The sequence below is a fragment of the Pholis gunnellus genome (genome assembly GCF_910591455.1).
Source record: "Pholis gunnellus genome assembly, chromosome: 12".
In the NCBI taxonomy this organism is placed as follows: Eukaryota; Metazoa; Chordata; class Actinopteri; order Perciformes; family Pholidae; genus Pholis; species Pholis gunnellus.
The window spans coordinates 23543456-23559791 of NC_136539.1; the positions used below are offsets into that span (position 1 = coordinate 23543456).

Below are 16336 nucleotides of genomic sequence, written 5' to 3' on the forward strand. Positions count from 1 at the left end.
CTAAAGTCTATTGTTGAAATGTGGCTTAAAAACTGGATAACAAGTCAGTTTATGATCAACACAAAGAGGAGACGACGCCACTGACAGGCGATGATGTTAATACACACCTCCATACAAAGTTACATATTATACCTTTAAGTTAACAAGCCTTCAAAGCCCGTCTTTCGTCCGTTTCTTTCCAGTTGAAATGTCTTTTAAAGTACAACTCTTTCACTGTTATGTCGATCTCTTTGCACGTTAAACCAGCAGCAGGTAGAACCTAGTGACGTACCGGTGGTGGTCTCCTGGTCGTGCTCGATGGTGCGCCTCCTCTCCATCTCCACCACGCGCCTCTGGATGCCGCGGTAGTTGATGTTGCTGAAGTCCTGCGTGTTCTTCTTCACGCGCTCCATCACCATGTCGGTGGCGGTGGCGGTGAAGCTGCCTTTGCTCTTCTCAAAGTCCTCGTGGTACCTCACCTGAAGACATCACAGATCACAGCCGTGGTCACAGGAACAGCGGGGAACATGGATTATAATAAACAGAACTATGTTCTCATTTATTTACAGAGACCTGAGACTTAGAATAGTCCTTCACAAATGTGTTAGGAAACTACTGAGCCTTTAATGGAAGTAAAAATGCTTATTTGTGACGTGTTTTTGAAAATGAGAGACAGAAATATGGGGCTGAGATCTACCGACTAACAGCAGCCGTGTCCTCATGAGGAACAGAGGCCATGAACGCTCACCCCGGAGATGTTGCGCTGGGTCTCCCTGACGCGCCTCAACTCAGGCGTGTCCAGAACGAAGGAGGCCTTGCCCTGGACCTGCTTACGGAAACTGTCAGAGTACAGCACCTGGTGAGGAGGCAAGGGGTGAGGAAGAGAGGACACACAGTGAGGACACACGGTGAGGACACAGTGAAGAAGTGAGGCGTTTCAAACCTGAAGCCATCGTAAAGCGTTTAGCAGCACAAAGAGAGGGGGGGGGGGGGGGGGCTGAAGTATTAAAGGAAAACAAGATTATGTTCCCAATCTGCAGGGGGAGGAAGAGGAAGAGGAAGAGGAAGAGGAGCAGGAAAGCTGAGCACAGACGCACGGGTTAGAGGTGGAACACATCTGCAGTAGAATGTGTTCCAGAGGTGGTTCTCAAAGTACCGAGCTAATGTTCTCCTGGTTCCTTTTCACTCGCTCCATCTCTGGGGTGTACACCACAGGAGTTCCTTTGGCTGAACTGTCTTTATACAACACCTGGAGGAGAGAAGCACAAGAGCCAATCAGACGCCGACACACACTCAGAACACACACACACACACCTATAGGACTGGTTTCATAGACTCCGATTGGAACCCTCTGAACCCCAAAACCCACCGGCGGGATTAAAAAGCATGTTTTCTTCAAACACATCGTGTGTGATGAATGCAGACGAAGCAGCCAAAACAAAGCCTAGAATCCTGATATTTAATTAAATATAGTATCACTATAAATCTTGTCTTTGTTTTAACCAGATTCTGTTAAAAACATTAAAGTGTGAGCTCCTCAGTGAAACTATGACGTCATGATTGATTCATCTGAGACCAACAGTCATGTGACCACAAGAGAGGAGGAGCTCTGACTGAACTACAGGAAGTGAACACGGAGGAGAGGAGAGGAGAGGAGGAGAGAGGAGAGAGGAAAAGAGAGGAGAGAGGAGAGGAGAGAAGAGAAGAGAGGAGAGAGGAGAGGAGAGGAGAAGAGAGGAGAGGAGAGAAGAGAGGAGAGGAGAAGAGAGGAGAGGAGAGAGGAGAAGAGAGGAGAGGAGAGAAGAAGAGAGGAGAGAGGAGAAGAGAGGAGAGAGGAGAGGAGATAAGAGAGGAGAGAGGAGAGGTGGAGAGGAGAGGAGAGGAGAAGAGAGGAGAGAGGAGAGGAGAAGAGAGGAGAGGAGAAGAGAGGAGAGGGGAGAGGAGAGAAGAGAGGGGCAAGGAGGGGAGAGAAGAGAGGAGAGGAGAAGAGAGGAGAAGAGAGAGGAGATAAGAGAGGAGAGAGGAGAGGAGAAGAGAGGAGAGGAGAGGAGAGGAGAAGAGAGGAGAGGAGAGAGGAGAAGAGAGGAGAGGAGAGAAGAGGAGAGAGGAGAGGAGAGGAGAGAGAGGAGAGAAGAGAGGAGAGGAGAAGAGAGGAGAAGAGAGAGGAGATAAGAGAGGAGAGAGGAGAGGAGAAGAGAGGAGAGGAGAGGAGAGGAGAAGAGAGAGGAGATAAGAGAGGAGAGAGGAGAGGAGAAGAGAGGAGAGGAGAGGAGAGGAGAAGAGAGAGGAGATAAGAGAGGAGAGAGGAGAGGAGAAGAGAGGAGAGGAGAGGAGAGGAGAGGAGAGGAGAAGAGAGGAGAGGAGAGAGAAGAAGAGGAGAGAGGAGAGAAGAAGAGAGGCTGGAAGTAGAGGATGTAAAACTGTAAAACATGTAGAGTCTCACATTATTTCCAACATTGTAACACTTGTGGACACTTGCAACATGTTGGATCTATAGATGTGATTGTTTTTTAAATGTTCAAAGTAATTAAACCTGCGTTTTAATGTTTTTTATGATTGATGTCTTCATAACTGTTATTGTGCACTAAAGACATGATGTTCTCTCTTCTGGTCGTGATGGTTCTGTTCATAGAGGAGCAGAACTTTATATTACAGAGAACATAAGCAGAGAAACACGGGACAGAAGCGGGAACACGTCTCAGGGTTCAGAGGGTTCACCTTAAATCACTGAAGATAAAGAAAACAGGATATTTCAAATAAATTGAAGTTTTCAATGGAATAAATGTAAACAGCGTCTGAGAAATTGGTCCTATAGTGAGAGTGACTTCTCCTGGTCCAACGGCCAGGATCTCTGTTGTGGGAACAAAAACACAAAACACACTCCTAAAAGGCTTCAGCAGGAGGTTTAGTTTGTCGTTAGCTGTAAGAAGAATGTGCTTAATGTGGAAATAGAAGAGGTGTTAGAAGATACGGGACATGGGGGAGGACAGAGAGGAGGGGTTTGATGGTTGAAGATTAAAGATGGAGGGGAGACAATGAAGGTGGTGAGCTCAGGGAACGGCAGAGAAACAGGCTTGAGAAGGGGATGAGCGCTACTAATCCACTCAGTTAGGGGAGCACACGTGGACCGTTTCTTCTACCGAGCTGATGTTCTTCTGGCTTTGTTTGACCCGCTTCACCTCCGGGAGGTCGGAGATCGCCGTGCCTCGACCCAGGGAGTCCTTGTACTTTATCTGCCCAACAAACAGCGGGATGGAGGTTTTTAGAAAAGAAAAAGTAAGAGAGACAATCAGACAGAAATCCAGAAATCCAGGAGCAAACACAGCATCCACAAAACCAACCACAGCAGACATGACACGACGAATTAAACCTGAGGAATGGAGAAGCGGGTTATTAAAGAGGTTTAGCTGAATGAGGCTCATCGGGGGTTAAATCTGCATCTGAAGGCTGAGGAGACTTTTGTTAAGTTTGAGGGTGAGGAGGGGGGAGGAGGGGGAGGACTCTGTGGAGTACCGTGCTAATGTTGCGCTGATTGCGTTTGACTCGCTCCATCTCGGGCGTCTCTGACACCGACGTGCCTTGTTCCACTCCTGCTTTGTATTGAATCTTATGAACGAGACAACAACATAAAAAGAAGTTCAGTATGACGGTAACACTCAGAGGAGGATTAGTTTTATGAGATAATCCAGGGAAATGGAGACTTGTTTAGGATGGTTTTGGGTTTTTGGTCATCGAGGGTCGTGGTAAAAGAAAAGGAGTGATTCATGAGCTGAGTTAAAGATGGAGGAGGGGGAACGATTACTGAAGACACAGGAAGTGAAGTCTGCAAGGCTGCGGTCGAAAACTCAAAAAGTTACCTCCTAACGTCCTTTCCTAACCACTTCTCCTTCACCTCTATGGAAAACGCCACGAGGTCAAGGAAACATGTGAAGGAGACTTCATGAGGAGTTAGGAAAAGAGAGAATCAGACTCCACTTTCACTAAACTAGGACATGACTCCATGAATCTATTGTGTCATTATGAATCTGACAGGTTTAATAATTCATAAACTCATGTAAGACAAACACATCGTTTGTTTTCATGGTGCGTCACTTTAAATGTTGCCGCCGCAAGGAATTGTGGGTCGGCATCATCTCCTTTCCTTTCATAGAGGAAGGTCCCGTGTTTCCTATGCTAAAGGAGATAAGGAAAGGAAGCATTGAAGTACCTTTCCTCAGCTCTTATCATGGAGGACTCTTTCACTCAGCGAGGAACCTTCACGAGGTAAAAAAAGGACTTTTCGACCGCAGCCTCGGACTCTTTAGTGGGAGAGGTCAGAGGGCGTGTTGGGGAATGATTTTAAGGGATCACTGCGGTTCGTTTCCTCTACCGAGCTGATATTCTTCGTGGTTTCTCGGACCCGCTTCACCTCAGGCAGGTCTGGGATGGACGTGCCTTGACCCACAGACTCCTTGTACTGAATCTGCCCGTTACAATAAACGACACAGAGTCAAACAAACAGGAGACAAACAGCAGCACAGCGAGTACGGCGTTATTTCTGACATGAGGACAGACGCAGGGTCTCTCTCTCTGTGGAGTACCGTGCTAATGTTGTGCTGATTGCGTTTGACTCGCTCCATCTCGGGCGTCTCTGACACCGACGTGCCTTGTTCCACTCCTGCTTTGTATTGAATCTTATGAACGAGACAACACAACATAAAAAGAAGTCAAACATGACGGTAACACTCAGAGGATTAGTTTTATGAGATAATCCAGGGAAATGGAGACTTATTTAGGATGGTTTTGGGTTTTTGGTCATCGATGGAGGCTGGTAAAAGAAAAGGAGTGATTCATGAGCTGAGTTAAAGATGGAGGAGGGGGAACGATTACTGAAGACACAGGAAGTGAAGTCTGCAAGGCTGCGGTCGAAAACTCAAAAAGTTGTATTGAATCTTATGAATGAGACACAAAAAAAGTCAAATATGACGACAAACACTCAAAGGAGGATTAGTTTTCATTTTAAGAGGGAAGGAAACGCTAAAAAATAAGATATCAAATTAAAAACAAATCCAGGGAAATGCGCTTATTAAGCGAAGCATTGAGGGAAATTATGTTCTTGAGGAGATTCAAAAGGAAGTCGACAAAAGCTGATAAAAGCTGATTTATGAATCAGTTAGGATGGAGGAGGTAAAGGTTCATTTCTAGACTAGTAGCAGAGGTCAGAGGGCGTGTTGGGGAATGATTTTAAGGGATCACTGCAGTTCGTTTCCTCTACCGAGCTGATATTCTTCGTGGTTTCTCGGACCCGCTTCACCTCAGGCAGGTCTGGGATGGACGTGCCTTGACCCACAGACTCCTTGTACTGAATCTGCCCGTTGCAATAAACGACACAAAGTCAGACAAACAGGAGACAAACAGCAGCACAGCGTGTACGACGCACACACGCACACGTCCATTCATTCATCACTTAACAACACGGTGTTAGTAAAACCACATATGACGGCAAGAAATACGTTTGATATGCTTTCAAAAATAGATGAAACTTCATTTAGATGTAATGAATTAATATGAAAGAAGTCCCAGTTAATGATGAATAGTTTGCTGTATCACTAAGAGCCTTAAACCAAAAGTACACAATGTACTTTGACACAGACGTCCAAAATACTTTTACGCCATGTAGTGAAAACAAAGGACGACGTATCAGGACCATCGTGAGTGAAGACGATGTACTGAGAGTTACTGTAAATTTACAACTAAAATGAATTCTGTCAATTATATTCTGAGAGTTGAATCGCGAACTTACTAGAAAAAAAAAGTATATATATATATATATATATATATATATATATATATATATATTCTGAGATTAAAATTGTAAAACTCGATTAATCTCTGAGCGTGAAACCAGAACTGGATGGTGTGATGTCATTGATCTCAGCTGTTTGGTTCCTCGACAAAAAACAACACAAAATGTCCTGTTTTTGTCTCGAAATTTGTGACTTTAATCTATAAAGAAAATTCTATTTTTTTCGTAAATTTGTGCGTTTATTTGTTCTAAATTTCCGTCTTTAGTCACAGAAAGAGTTTTTCCTTTGAATATTACCTTCCACGGCTGCGTAATTTGCATATTTGAACTACAATGGCCCTCACACGCCGTCATAGAAACAAATTAACAAGTTATTATCTCGCAGCAATGAAGTTGGCCAAAAACAATCTAAAAGTAAAATAAAGGTAAATGTGTGTTGGGTTGAAGATGTCTATCTGAAGGTCTGGTTATATTCCTGGTCTCTAGGGAAGGAGGGAGTAAGGAGGGAGTAAGGAGGGAGTAAGGAGGGAGGAGTGGGTGGAGGAGGAGATGACGGAGGGCAGGGTCACTCTGTGGAGTACCGTGCTAATGTTGCGCTGGTTGTGTTTAACTCGCTCCATCTCGGGGGTCTCAGGCAAAGACGTTCCTCCTCCCACAGACTCCTTGTACTGAATCTGCCCGTTGCAATAAACGACACAAAGTCAGACAAACAGCAGCACAGCGTGTATGACGCACACACACACGTCCATTCATTCATCACTTAACAACTGACAACACGGTGTTAGTAAAACCACATATGACGGCAATAAATACGTTTGATATGCTTTCAAAAATAGATGAAACTTCATTTAGATGTAATGAATTAATATGAAAGAAGTCCCAGTTAATGATGAATAGTTTGCTGTATCACTAAGAGCCTTAAACCAAAAGTACACAATGTACTTTGACACAGACGTCCAAAATACTTTTACGCCGTGTAGTGAAAACAAAGGACGACGTATCAGGACCATCGTGAGTGAAGACGATGTACTGAGAGTTACTGTAAAGTTACAAATAAAATGAATTCTGTCAATTATATTCTGAGAGTTGAATCGCGAATTTACTAGAAAAAAACGTATATATATATATATATATATATATATATATTCTGAGATTAAAATTGTAAAACTCGATTAATCTCTGAGCGTGAAACCAGAACTGGATGGTGTGATGTCATTGATCTCAGCTGTTTGGTTCCTCGACAAAAACCCACAAAATGTCCTGTTTTTGTCTCGTAATTTGTGACTTTAATCTTTAAAGAAAATTCTATTTTTTTTGTAAATTTGTGCGTTTATTTGTTCTAAATTTCTGTCTTTAATCACAGAAAGAGTTTTTCACTTTGAATATTACCTTCCACGGCTGCGTAATTTGCATATTTGAACTACAATGGCCCTCACACGCCGTCATAGAAACAAATTAACAAGTTATTATCTCGCAGCAATGAAGTTGGGCAAAAACAATCTAAAAGTAAAATAAAGGTAAATGTGTGTTGGGTTGAAGATGTCTATCTGAAGGTCTGGTTATATTCCTGGTCTCTAGGGAAGGAGGGAGTAAGGAGGGAGTAAGGAGGGAGTAAGGAGGGAGGAGGAGATGACGGAGGGCAGGGTCACTCTGTGGAGTACCGTGCTAATGTTGCGCTGGTTGTGTTTAACTCGCTCCATCTCGGGGGTCTCGGGCAAAGACGTTCCTCCTCCCACATCCTCTTTGTACTGAATCTTTACACGGACGAGGAATGAAAGCAGCAAACCAGCGGTTAGCCTGACGTCAACTCTGATATATATATATAATTATATATACGATGAGGACGAGCTCATCAAACAGAGTCTACACTAGATTTAGCTGCGATGTAACAAGAACACACGGAATGAAACAAACCAATCCACATGTAGAGGAACACGTACTGTGAACACGTATCTAACAACACACAAGCTCCGCACTAACCAGTATCACCGTTACCCTAAAGAACCACAGGTCAGGTGTTAGTGGCGTGAATTAAACTGCAGAATCCACGAGGTTAAAGATAAAGAGATGAAGGGCTGCATACCAGGGTCGTGTTAATAGAAAACATTAAGAATAATATTATGTCGTAGATACCAAGCTGAAATTCTTTGTATTCTCTTTAACACGGAGCATTTCAGGAGTGTCCTTTATAGTGCACACTTTGCCCATTATGCTTTTATGGTCAATCTGGTACTGATGCTACGGGGAGAAAACAGAAGTGCAGTTAAAATGTTTCACAGTGAGAAAGAAGTCAAAGAGAGACACTCCTCCTCCACATGAACAGAAACATTCAATTCATTAAGAGAACGTCGTAGAAAAGTCTAAAGTATCCAAGATCGTACTTTGCAGCAGACGTGGAGAGAAACACAGAGACACCAGAAGAACCTCCGTCTTCACACGGAGAACATGTTCCTACTTACAGTGCTGAAGTTCTTCTGGTTCTCACGGACTCTCTGCATCTCCGGAGTGTCCAGGACGGGAACGTAGTGAGACATGATCCTCCCGGCTTCCTCTTTGTACTTTTTCTGTTGGACACAAACACAAACAACAGGAATATTTCATTAAAACAGAGAGTTATAAAACAGTATTTCAGTTGCCTCCAGATATTTCCTTTAAAAGAAGCTTCTTGAGGATTGGTTCTGGTTTTGATAACCCGACCTGGCTGATGATGTTCTTCATCTGCTGAGCGTGGAGGATGTCTGGAGTGTCGATGACACTGGTGAAGCTGGCCCTGTCCATCTCAGCGGTGTGTTTGTATTTAGTCTGAGGAACAGAGAACATCAGTCAGCACAGATTCTGACTGTAATATACCAGAACTGCTGCATGAGATATTTATGTATTTACCCACAATCAGGCAAGGCTTAATATTACTTATTTATAACATTATTTCAGCTTCCTCCATTAATGGACAGCAACAAATAAAAACCTCCGGTGGTGAAGTCGATGCTTCACGTGTTAAAGCTGCATTCTCTCTAATGTCCACCAGGGGGCGACTCCTCTGGTTGTATAGAAGTCTATGAGAAAATGACTCTACTTCTCTCTTGATTTATTACCTCAGTAAACATTGTAAACATGAGTTTATGGTCTCAATCTCTAGTTTCAAGTCTTCTTCAATACAGCATGATGTTCATTTAGTAAATGATGGTCCATTTAGAGTCACACAGACCATAAAGCTGGGGATGCTACTGATCAGTCAACAGAATGTGAAACTTTGAGACTATTTGTCAACAATGAGTCAGTTTGAGTCGTGTGCACAGCGGCAACACGAGAAGATCACAAACATCTCAAGCAAAGAATCGGTAATAATATTATATATTACTGCCACAATCTATTATTCATATTCTTTTAGTGCACATTGTTTTCTGGAATTGTCCTCACCTGTTACCTGTTCTTTGACATTCTTATAGATCAAAGCTGCACTAATCAATCCGTTCAGACTGAACCGAATTTTAAATGTCACCTTTAAAACATCCTGTAAATAAGCATTTCATTTCATGCTCGTCTTTGAACATATAAACCTGCATAATATTAAACTATTCATTGTGATTCATTGAGGTCTCGCCCATTTCCATTTGTCTATCCTTTCTTAGTGATTATCATAGTGATGCACCTTCTTTGCCCAATATTGTTCATGGTGGCGTTGAAGTAAATATTATAATTCATAATATTATAAAGTCATGTCTCGTGAGGCCCCAGGACTTAAGCCCCGCCCCGTTAACTACATTCATTTAGGCAACATCGCCCACGAAATGAAAACAGGAAGTGAGTCAGACCTGACTGAGGATGTCCGTAGCGTTCCTCGCCCTCATGAAGTCCGGCGTGTCCGTAGCCAAAGCCAACATTCCCTTTCCCCTGATCTCCAGCTCCAGCGACTTCTTGTACTCCCTCTGCAAACACCAACAGGTGACTCATGTTACGCAAAAGCTCTGTTCGTTCAAAGCGGACGACTAGTGAGAGCAGCTCCACTCGAGTGTATTAAGAGTGGGGCTGCAAAGCCAAACACGTCAAGGGAACCGTGAATAAAGAGTTAGAAGAGGTTAGGAGGCTTTTAAAGAACAGCAGAGGGTGAAGCTCCACCCAAAACTGAAACACAAAACAGCAGTTAAAGGAAGTGTGTTAACGCATAATGTTATCTCAGTTTATCTACAGTGCGATATCTATCATGCACGACACAAACCAACCTCTAACAGCATGCAGAGCACAAAGAAATTCACTCAATGAAAATGAATTTAAGTCAAAGTGAATCTTTGAAGCCATCTTGAATCACAGCATTAAGCGTGTGCTGTAATATAAATATAAAGCATGTTTCATCAAAACATCAGATGCAACTAAATATGCTTTGAGCACGTTCAAGGTTCCCTTTTGGAATATTTATCAGACGTAAAAGTATCAGAGAGTTTCGTACGAACATCAGATTCTAGAAATCACAGAAGAGGGATGCTGGAATGTTAGTGATGTCATGAAGCAGGGATACAAGTCAGAGTCAAACCCAGCAGCGGCCCTTCATAGAGGGATGAATAAGCTCAGTTAAAGCGGCAGAACGCAGCGGATGATTGTGAGGAAAAGGCACTCGGGTTGAGAGCTCTGTCAGTCGTACCTCACACAGGATTTGAGTGGCATTCCTCGCTCTCAAACGCTCCGGAGTTTCCTCCAGTAAAGTGAGCCCTTTACCCTTCACTCCCTCCTCTAGATCCCTCCTGTACTCTTTCTACAGGACGGAAGAAGAACAGAGAGACTCGGCGAAAGGGAACACAAGGCAGGCCGAGGCCGAAGGCATACAGACGGACAAGATACGGCGCTTGTCCCACTCTGAGCTCAAAGTCACCGAAGACTCTGAAGACTCTGAAGACTCTGAAGACTCTGAAGACTCTGAAGACTCTGAAGCACTGATGGCGTCAGAGTTCAGGTCCATCATATCATTATAAACAGTCGGCCATTCAGAGGCGGGATGAGAGGGCAAAATGAACACAATGCATCCCCCCCGTTAACCTCAATGACTGAGGTTTGTGCAAGTTAAAATCTACAATCCCAAGTCTCTTATTTGCATCCATTGTTTCCTTCACTTGCGTCTTTTCCCTGCCTCCTAGTCCCTCCCACCAGGGATGCATAGACAGACAAGGAAACCACACGAGGAGAGAGGAAACAAGGAAATGAGATGGCGGATCAGCTGATCAGCGGTCAGTCGGCTTCAGCAGCTGGAGTTTGTGTCTGCACACGTGTGAACTGTACTAATAGTAATAAATTAGCCTGTTAGCTGTTTAACATGCGTCCATTTCTACCAGCAGAATGTATTTATTCATTATTAGCTTCTGTATTTATTGATATTCTGATTGTGAAGTCTTTATTTAATAACACAGAATATGACTCTGAAGTCTTTTGAACACAGGAAATTGTTTATTAAGCTAAATGTTTTGGGGATAATCCAAAAATATCATCAAACCTCACTCATGATCAGCCTCACGTGACTGAATGGAAATGACGATAAATGATGTAAAATATGTTTCTTGCGGCTCTCTGACTTTAATTGAATCCTTAATAAAAGTGAATGAGATCTAATGTTTCTAATAAAAGAAGAAAGTAAGAAATGATCCTCTTAGGTTTCATCTTTGGTTGCTCTTAACTTCAGTAATATCAGATCAGTTCAATCAAATAACTGATAATCAATGAGGGAGCTTGTTGCTCGTGATCAGAGATCTGGGTCCTTTGAGATGTTCGGAGCAGAACAACTTCAACAGGAACAACAGGAAATATCAAAGAAGAGACTTGAGATTTACACAGAACTCTGAAATATCAACACAAAGCGCCTGCTGATCATAAAACAGTGAAACCCGGAGACATCGGTGACTTCGGCTGAGAATCCTGATAAACCACAATGTGGAAACAACAACATGACAATTCAAGTCAACATTTCACATTGTGAGACTCACATGACTGCATGCAGACTTTATGTTGTTAACATGAAGCTGTTAGTCGTCTTGTGATTGTGAAATGAGTCCAACGTGTAAACAGACAGAAATATAAATACAAGCAAACAAACAAACACTAAACTACGGAGAGAGAGAAGACTTCTCAAGAGTTTAGGGATCATGCAAACAAACTAAAATCATCAAGAAAGAAGGAAGTACTCGTGAGATTAAATTACATAAGGAGGTGAGAAGGAAGCAGGACCGAGGTGGTGATGTGGTCTTAGTATGATTATCAGGGATGGGTGAGGGAGGTAGGGGAGCTTCTCAGGGGTAAATCGTCCTCTTAGTTACCTCGCTGGCTATTTTGGTGGCGTGTCTGACATGTAACATGGCGGGGGTGACCTCCAACCCTGAGAGGTTCTTGCCCTTCATGTGCTCCTCAAAGTCCTTCTTATAGTCTTTCTATTGGCCGGAAAAGACAAAGACAGAACTCAAACAGCATGCGAGCAAAGCAGCAGTTACCTGATACCCGGCTCACACACAGCCGCGGTACTCGTGGTGACGCCGTGTCTTTAAATGTGACGTAGTCGTGCATGTGTGGAGCGATTATTGAGACTAAAGTCTGGAGTTTTGCCACCAGAATAGCAACAATCTGGATAAATGTTGAAGCTCATTCTAGTCAAACACTGGAGCCACAAGAAGGTTCAACAGACTGAGACGAACACACACTTTACCTTCGTCATCTCTGCAATGTGGGAGTAAGATTAAGCAGCATAATATACGCAGTATATTATATAGTACGAACAGCGATACACACGGCGTTCAGAACACATTTTACAGGCCTTCTCCCAGTTTAGTGCCGGCTCAGATTTGGAAATGGGAACGCTAACACCCATCAATGTGATCCCAATGTCTTGATGTTATAAACTGGCATTAAAGGCACTATAAAATAGAAATAGCTGGACATCCAACAAGCTGAAGCACAGACATATATATATATATATATACTATTCTTCACAGGAGCAGAGGCTCAGAGGCTTGTGATGAAGAGGTTTGTGCTCTTGAACCTCAGAGGAGGCAGACGGGGTGAATTACCTGACTCTGCATGTGCTGCGCCTCCTTAGCCGTCACATATGTGGGCGTCTCGAAGTCCAGCATGGCCTTTCCCTTCTCCTTCTCATACTTCTCCTTGTATTTCACCTGCACAGCACACACACACACACACACACACACACACACACACACACACACACGTAATGTCAGACAGATCGTTGGACAGATATCATGCTGCCACATAGTATTTAATGTCTGCATTCATTTCAGTCCGCTGGGAGAATCAGAAGTTAATACAAATACGTTGATAAAAGTCTGCACTAGCGATCATAAATGAATACACAACTCTTAATATAATCATTTAACTTATATTCTATGGGCATGAATGGAAACTTGTAGCTGCTTAGAAGGTAAAAATACTTTATAAAATCTAAAACACGACACCATCAACTGCAAAATGGGAATACAGTAAAAGTTTGCACAGTTTGAACACATGCAAAACGCCTAAAGCTGTCTAAGAATAAACCAATATTTAGAAAGTTGAGAGATAATCTCAGATCAGTTTGTTTCTTATTTATTGATCTTATGTATCAGGAACCACGAGCAACACTAAACATAAACGTTGCTGTTTGATGTAGCGTTAGCTTAAAGCTAATTTACTGTTATTGGCGACATCAGCCTCCTGTAAGAGCAGGAGATGAAGATTCAGAAATCACATCGTCTGAGTAGAAAGTACTGTTGGAGTTCGTTGAGCCACCGTCGGTTCCACTTACGCTGCTCTGGAGGTCAGAGGCCTCCCTGTGATGCAGGTGTTCTGGTGTGTCAGCGATCATGTGGTAGTGACCCTTACTCTCCTCAAATTTCTTCTTGTAGCAGTACTACGGGGGGATTACCAGTACAGTCAGAACAAAACACGGTCTGGAGTTTACTCGTATCCATTACAGGAACAAAAAGAACAAAAATAGTAACATAATAATTGTGAAAACTACGTCGGCGTATCAGGGCCATTGTAGGTCAAATAAATATTATCACAGAGCCGGGGGAGGGGGGTAATATTCAGAGTAAAAAACTTCAGACTTTGGTAGAATAATGAGAAAAAACTCACAAAATCACCAGAAAAAATTCAATATTTTCTGAGATTATGAAATCATAAATTTGCGAGAAAAAAAATAATCAGAAATTCTGAGATTAAATTTGCAAATTTACAAGAAAACATCTCAAAATAGTGATGGTTTGGTTAAGATTTTTTATCAAGGAAGCACGTGGCTTCACTTTGCGAGGTTGAATAAACTTCATCAAAATATACGAGAACATCTAATTTATCAATAAGGAAATACAAGTGATCGTAGACCAGAGGCACACTGTGATGATCGGGACTTTGAAAACACATTACGATGGATTGGGTCAATTCTGAAGAAAACTTGCATAAAAACATTAAGGGGCTTTCTCGTCAATTGAACGAGAATATTCAAGTTTTTTTCTCAAAAACGTATAATTTTAAAGTTTGGAAAATCTGAGTTTCCCTCTCCCGGCTCTGAGCAACGTCAAAAAACACGACAATAAGCGGAAATTAAAAATGGTGGTTATGAAAAATGATCTAGAATCAATGGAGGAGAAGGGAGTTTTGTGTTTAGTGATCATTAATAAAAGATGAATTTGTAGGAACTACGGGAGGAAATAGATCAAAGGAGTGGAGATCATTAATAAAAGATGAATTTGTAGGAACTACGGGAGGAAATAGATCAAAGGAGTGGAGGTTACAGGAGGTATGAGGGGGTCAGAGGTGAGGATCACTACCAGATGAGGTCACAGAGTAATGGATGTGTGGATGACGGATGCAGATGAACCCATGAGGTGGTCAACGATCGTTAAAGTGGAGACGGAAACACTGAGTTCAGACACATATCGAGGAGGCCACGCCTCCGAAAAAATGATTCTGACTCCCAGCAGCTTCCTGTGAGCGCGTTAACGGGAGCGAACGTCTTACGCTGCTGGACAGCTTGCTGGTGCTCAGGTTGTGCTGCATGGACAGAGACTCGGCCATGTCGGTCACCGGCTTGTGGAGCTTCTTCAGGTCCAACTTGTACTTCACCTGCACGGACACATTTATAAAATGAACACGTCTCACCTGATATTCAGTCATTTCCTGAGGTTTTTTATGATAGATTTGTAATTAAAGTCGTGGTTTTACGTCTCAAAGGGTTTGTTACGTACCTCACTAGCCAACACACTGGCATCCTTCAAAGTCTGGTAAATCTTACTGTTCTTCAGGTCGTATTGTGGTCTCTTTCCCTTCATCTCCTTGTCAAACTTCTCCTTGTACTTCAACTATTGTGGGGATACATGTGGGAGTTAGTGTCAGAGGAGACAAAAACAGACGATTTACAGAACAAAATGCTTCTTTTCTAAAGTGTATAAAAAGGGACGGTTTTGTTTACACGTTTTAGAAATGTTGCATAATGTATGACTTTAAATATTAAGACTCAAATTAAGTTTGCATCCCTTGTTATACATGTAAGGTTTTTACAGAAAATAAAAGGCTGGACCCAAATGCAGGGAGACACGGGAACCGGAAGGTTGGATGATTGTAACAAAAAAGTATTTAACACAAAAACGTGTGAATCACAAGTCCATGAAAATAAAACATCCAAAGAATCAGGGAACACGGCAAAGGGGAGCAGACACGAAACGCACCAGGAGGAAAAGGCAAGCAGACAAGAGGCAGACCAGGTTACATTAAAGACAAACGAACACTGAGCCGAGGGACACACAGGGCTCACATACACAGGGAAGGTGCAGGTGATTAGACGCAGCAGTGTCTCATTAGGGACGGGCAGACCATCACAGGGGGTAAGACAGACAAAGGCAGGAAATAAAGTGCAAGACACATGGAACATCTCAATAAAACAGAATAAATAACTAAATCCAAACATAAATCGTGACAATACAAGAAAACTGTGTGTCCTGTAAATCTTCTCATGCATCAGTTTATTTCCACTTTTCATTCAGCGATCATTAGTCTGCAGAACAATAGAATTAATCACATCCTGGTTTATTTCTCAATCAGATCGAGGTGGACTGCAGCAACAAAGTTCACAAAGCTGGAATCGAACCCGGGACGTGGTGGTGACGCGGCATGCTGCTCGCACACAGGAATGCACCGCTGTCTCTCTTTTGGTTTGTTTGTCATGTTCTGCGTTTAGTTGTTGCATAATTAGAATAAACGATCCTTTAATATATAGTAGAACCAGCTCAACAAATGCAGTAATGCAACAATGATCCACAGTCTGTCAGGAAAACCAAAGAACGGAGGTTGCACACGATGCTGAACTGCAAGAAAAATCAGTCAGTCAACAGATGGACGAGAAGTGGACAGAAAGACGGAGCAGGTGGACCGTCGAGGCGTGAACCTCCTTACATCACTAGTCAAGACACTCATTTTCTTAATGTGGCGCATCTGGAGGGTATCATAGGAAGCGACTCCGTGGAGGGAGGGCTTGGCCTGCACCTACAAAGCGCAGTGAGATGAAGGGATGAAAACACACAGACAGCGACATCATGGAAGAGGAGAGAG

The 16336-nt window shown here is 42.8% G+C and overlaps 1 protein-coding gene across 15 annotated transcripts in view; it reads right to left on the minus strand.

Annotated features, from left to right (window-relative positions):
* The window catches only part of neb (nebulin), an 82056-nt gene that overhangs the window by 2624 nt on the left and 63096 nt on the right, over positions 1-16336 (minus strand). For 2 of the 15 annotated variants that reach the window (XM_079169920.1, XM_079169927.1), the window contains exons 117-136: positions 14977-15090; positions 14750-14854; positions 13536-13640; positions 12805-12909; positions 12061-12171; positions 10401-10511; positions 9577-9690; positions 8462-8566; positions 8224-8328; positions 7898-8002; positions 7426-7518; positions 6346-6438; positions 5234-5326; positions 4560-4652; positions 4349-4441; positions 3493-3585; positions 3120-3212; positions 1136-1228; positions 728-835; positions 272-458 (exon numbers count right to left, since the gene is read on the minus strand). In XM_079169920.1, the coding sequence (XP_079026046.1) occupies positions 272-458; positions 728-835; positions 1136-1228; positions 3120-3212; positions 3493-3585; positions 4349-4441; positions 4560-4652; positions 5234-5326; positions 6346-6438; positions 7426-7518; positions 7898-8002; positions 8224-8328; positions 8462-8566; positions 9577-9690; positions 10401-10511; positions 12061-12171; positions 12805-12909; positions 13536-13640; positions 14750-14854; positions 14977-15090 (2119 nt within the window). The remainder of the gene's footprint in view (positions 1-271; positions 459-727; positions 836-1135; positions 1229-3119; positions 3213-3492; positions 3586-4348; positions 4442-4559; positions 4653-5233; positions 5327-6345; positions 6439-7425; positions 7519-7897; positions 8003-8223; positions 8329-8461; positions 8567-9576; positions 9691-10400; positions 10512-12060; positions 12172-12804; positions 12910-13535; positions 13641-14749; positions 14855-14976; positions 15091-16336) is intronic. The other 13 variants (XM_079169928.1, XM_079169926.1, XM_079169921.1 and 10 more) reach the window with 11 other exon arrangements.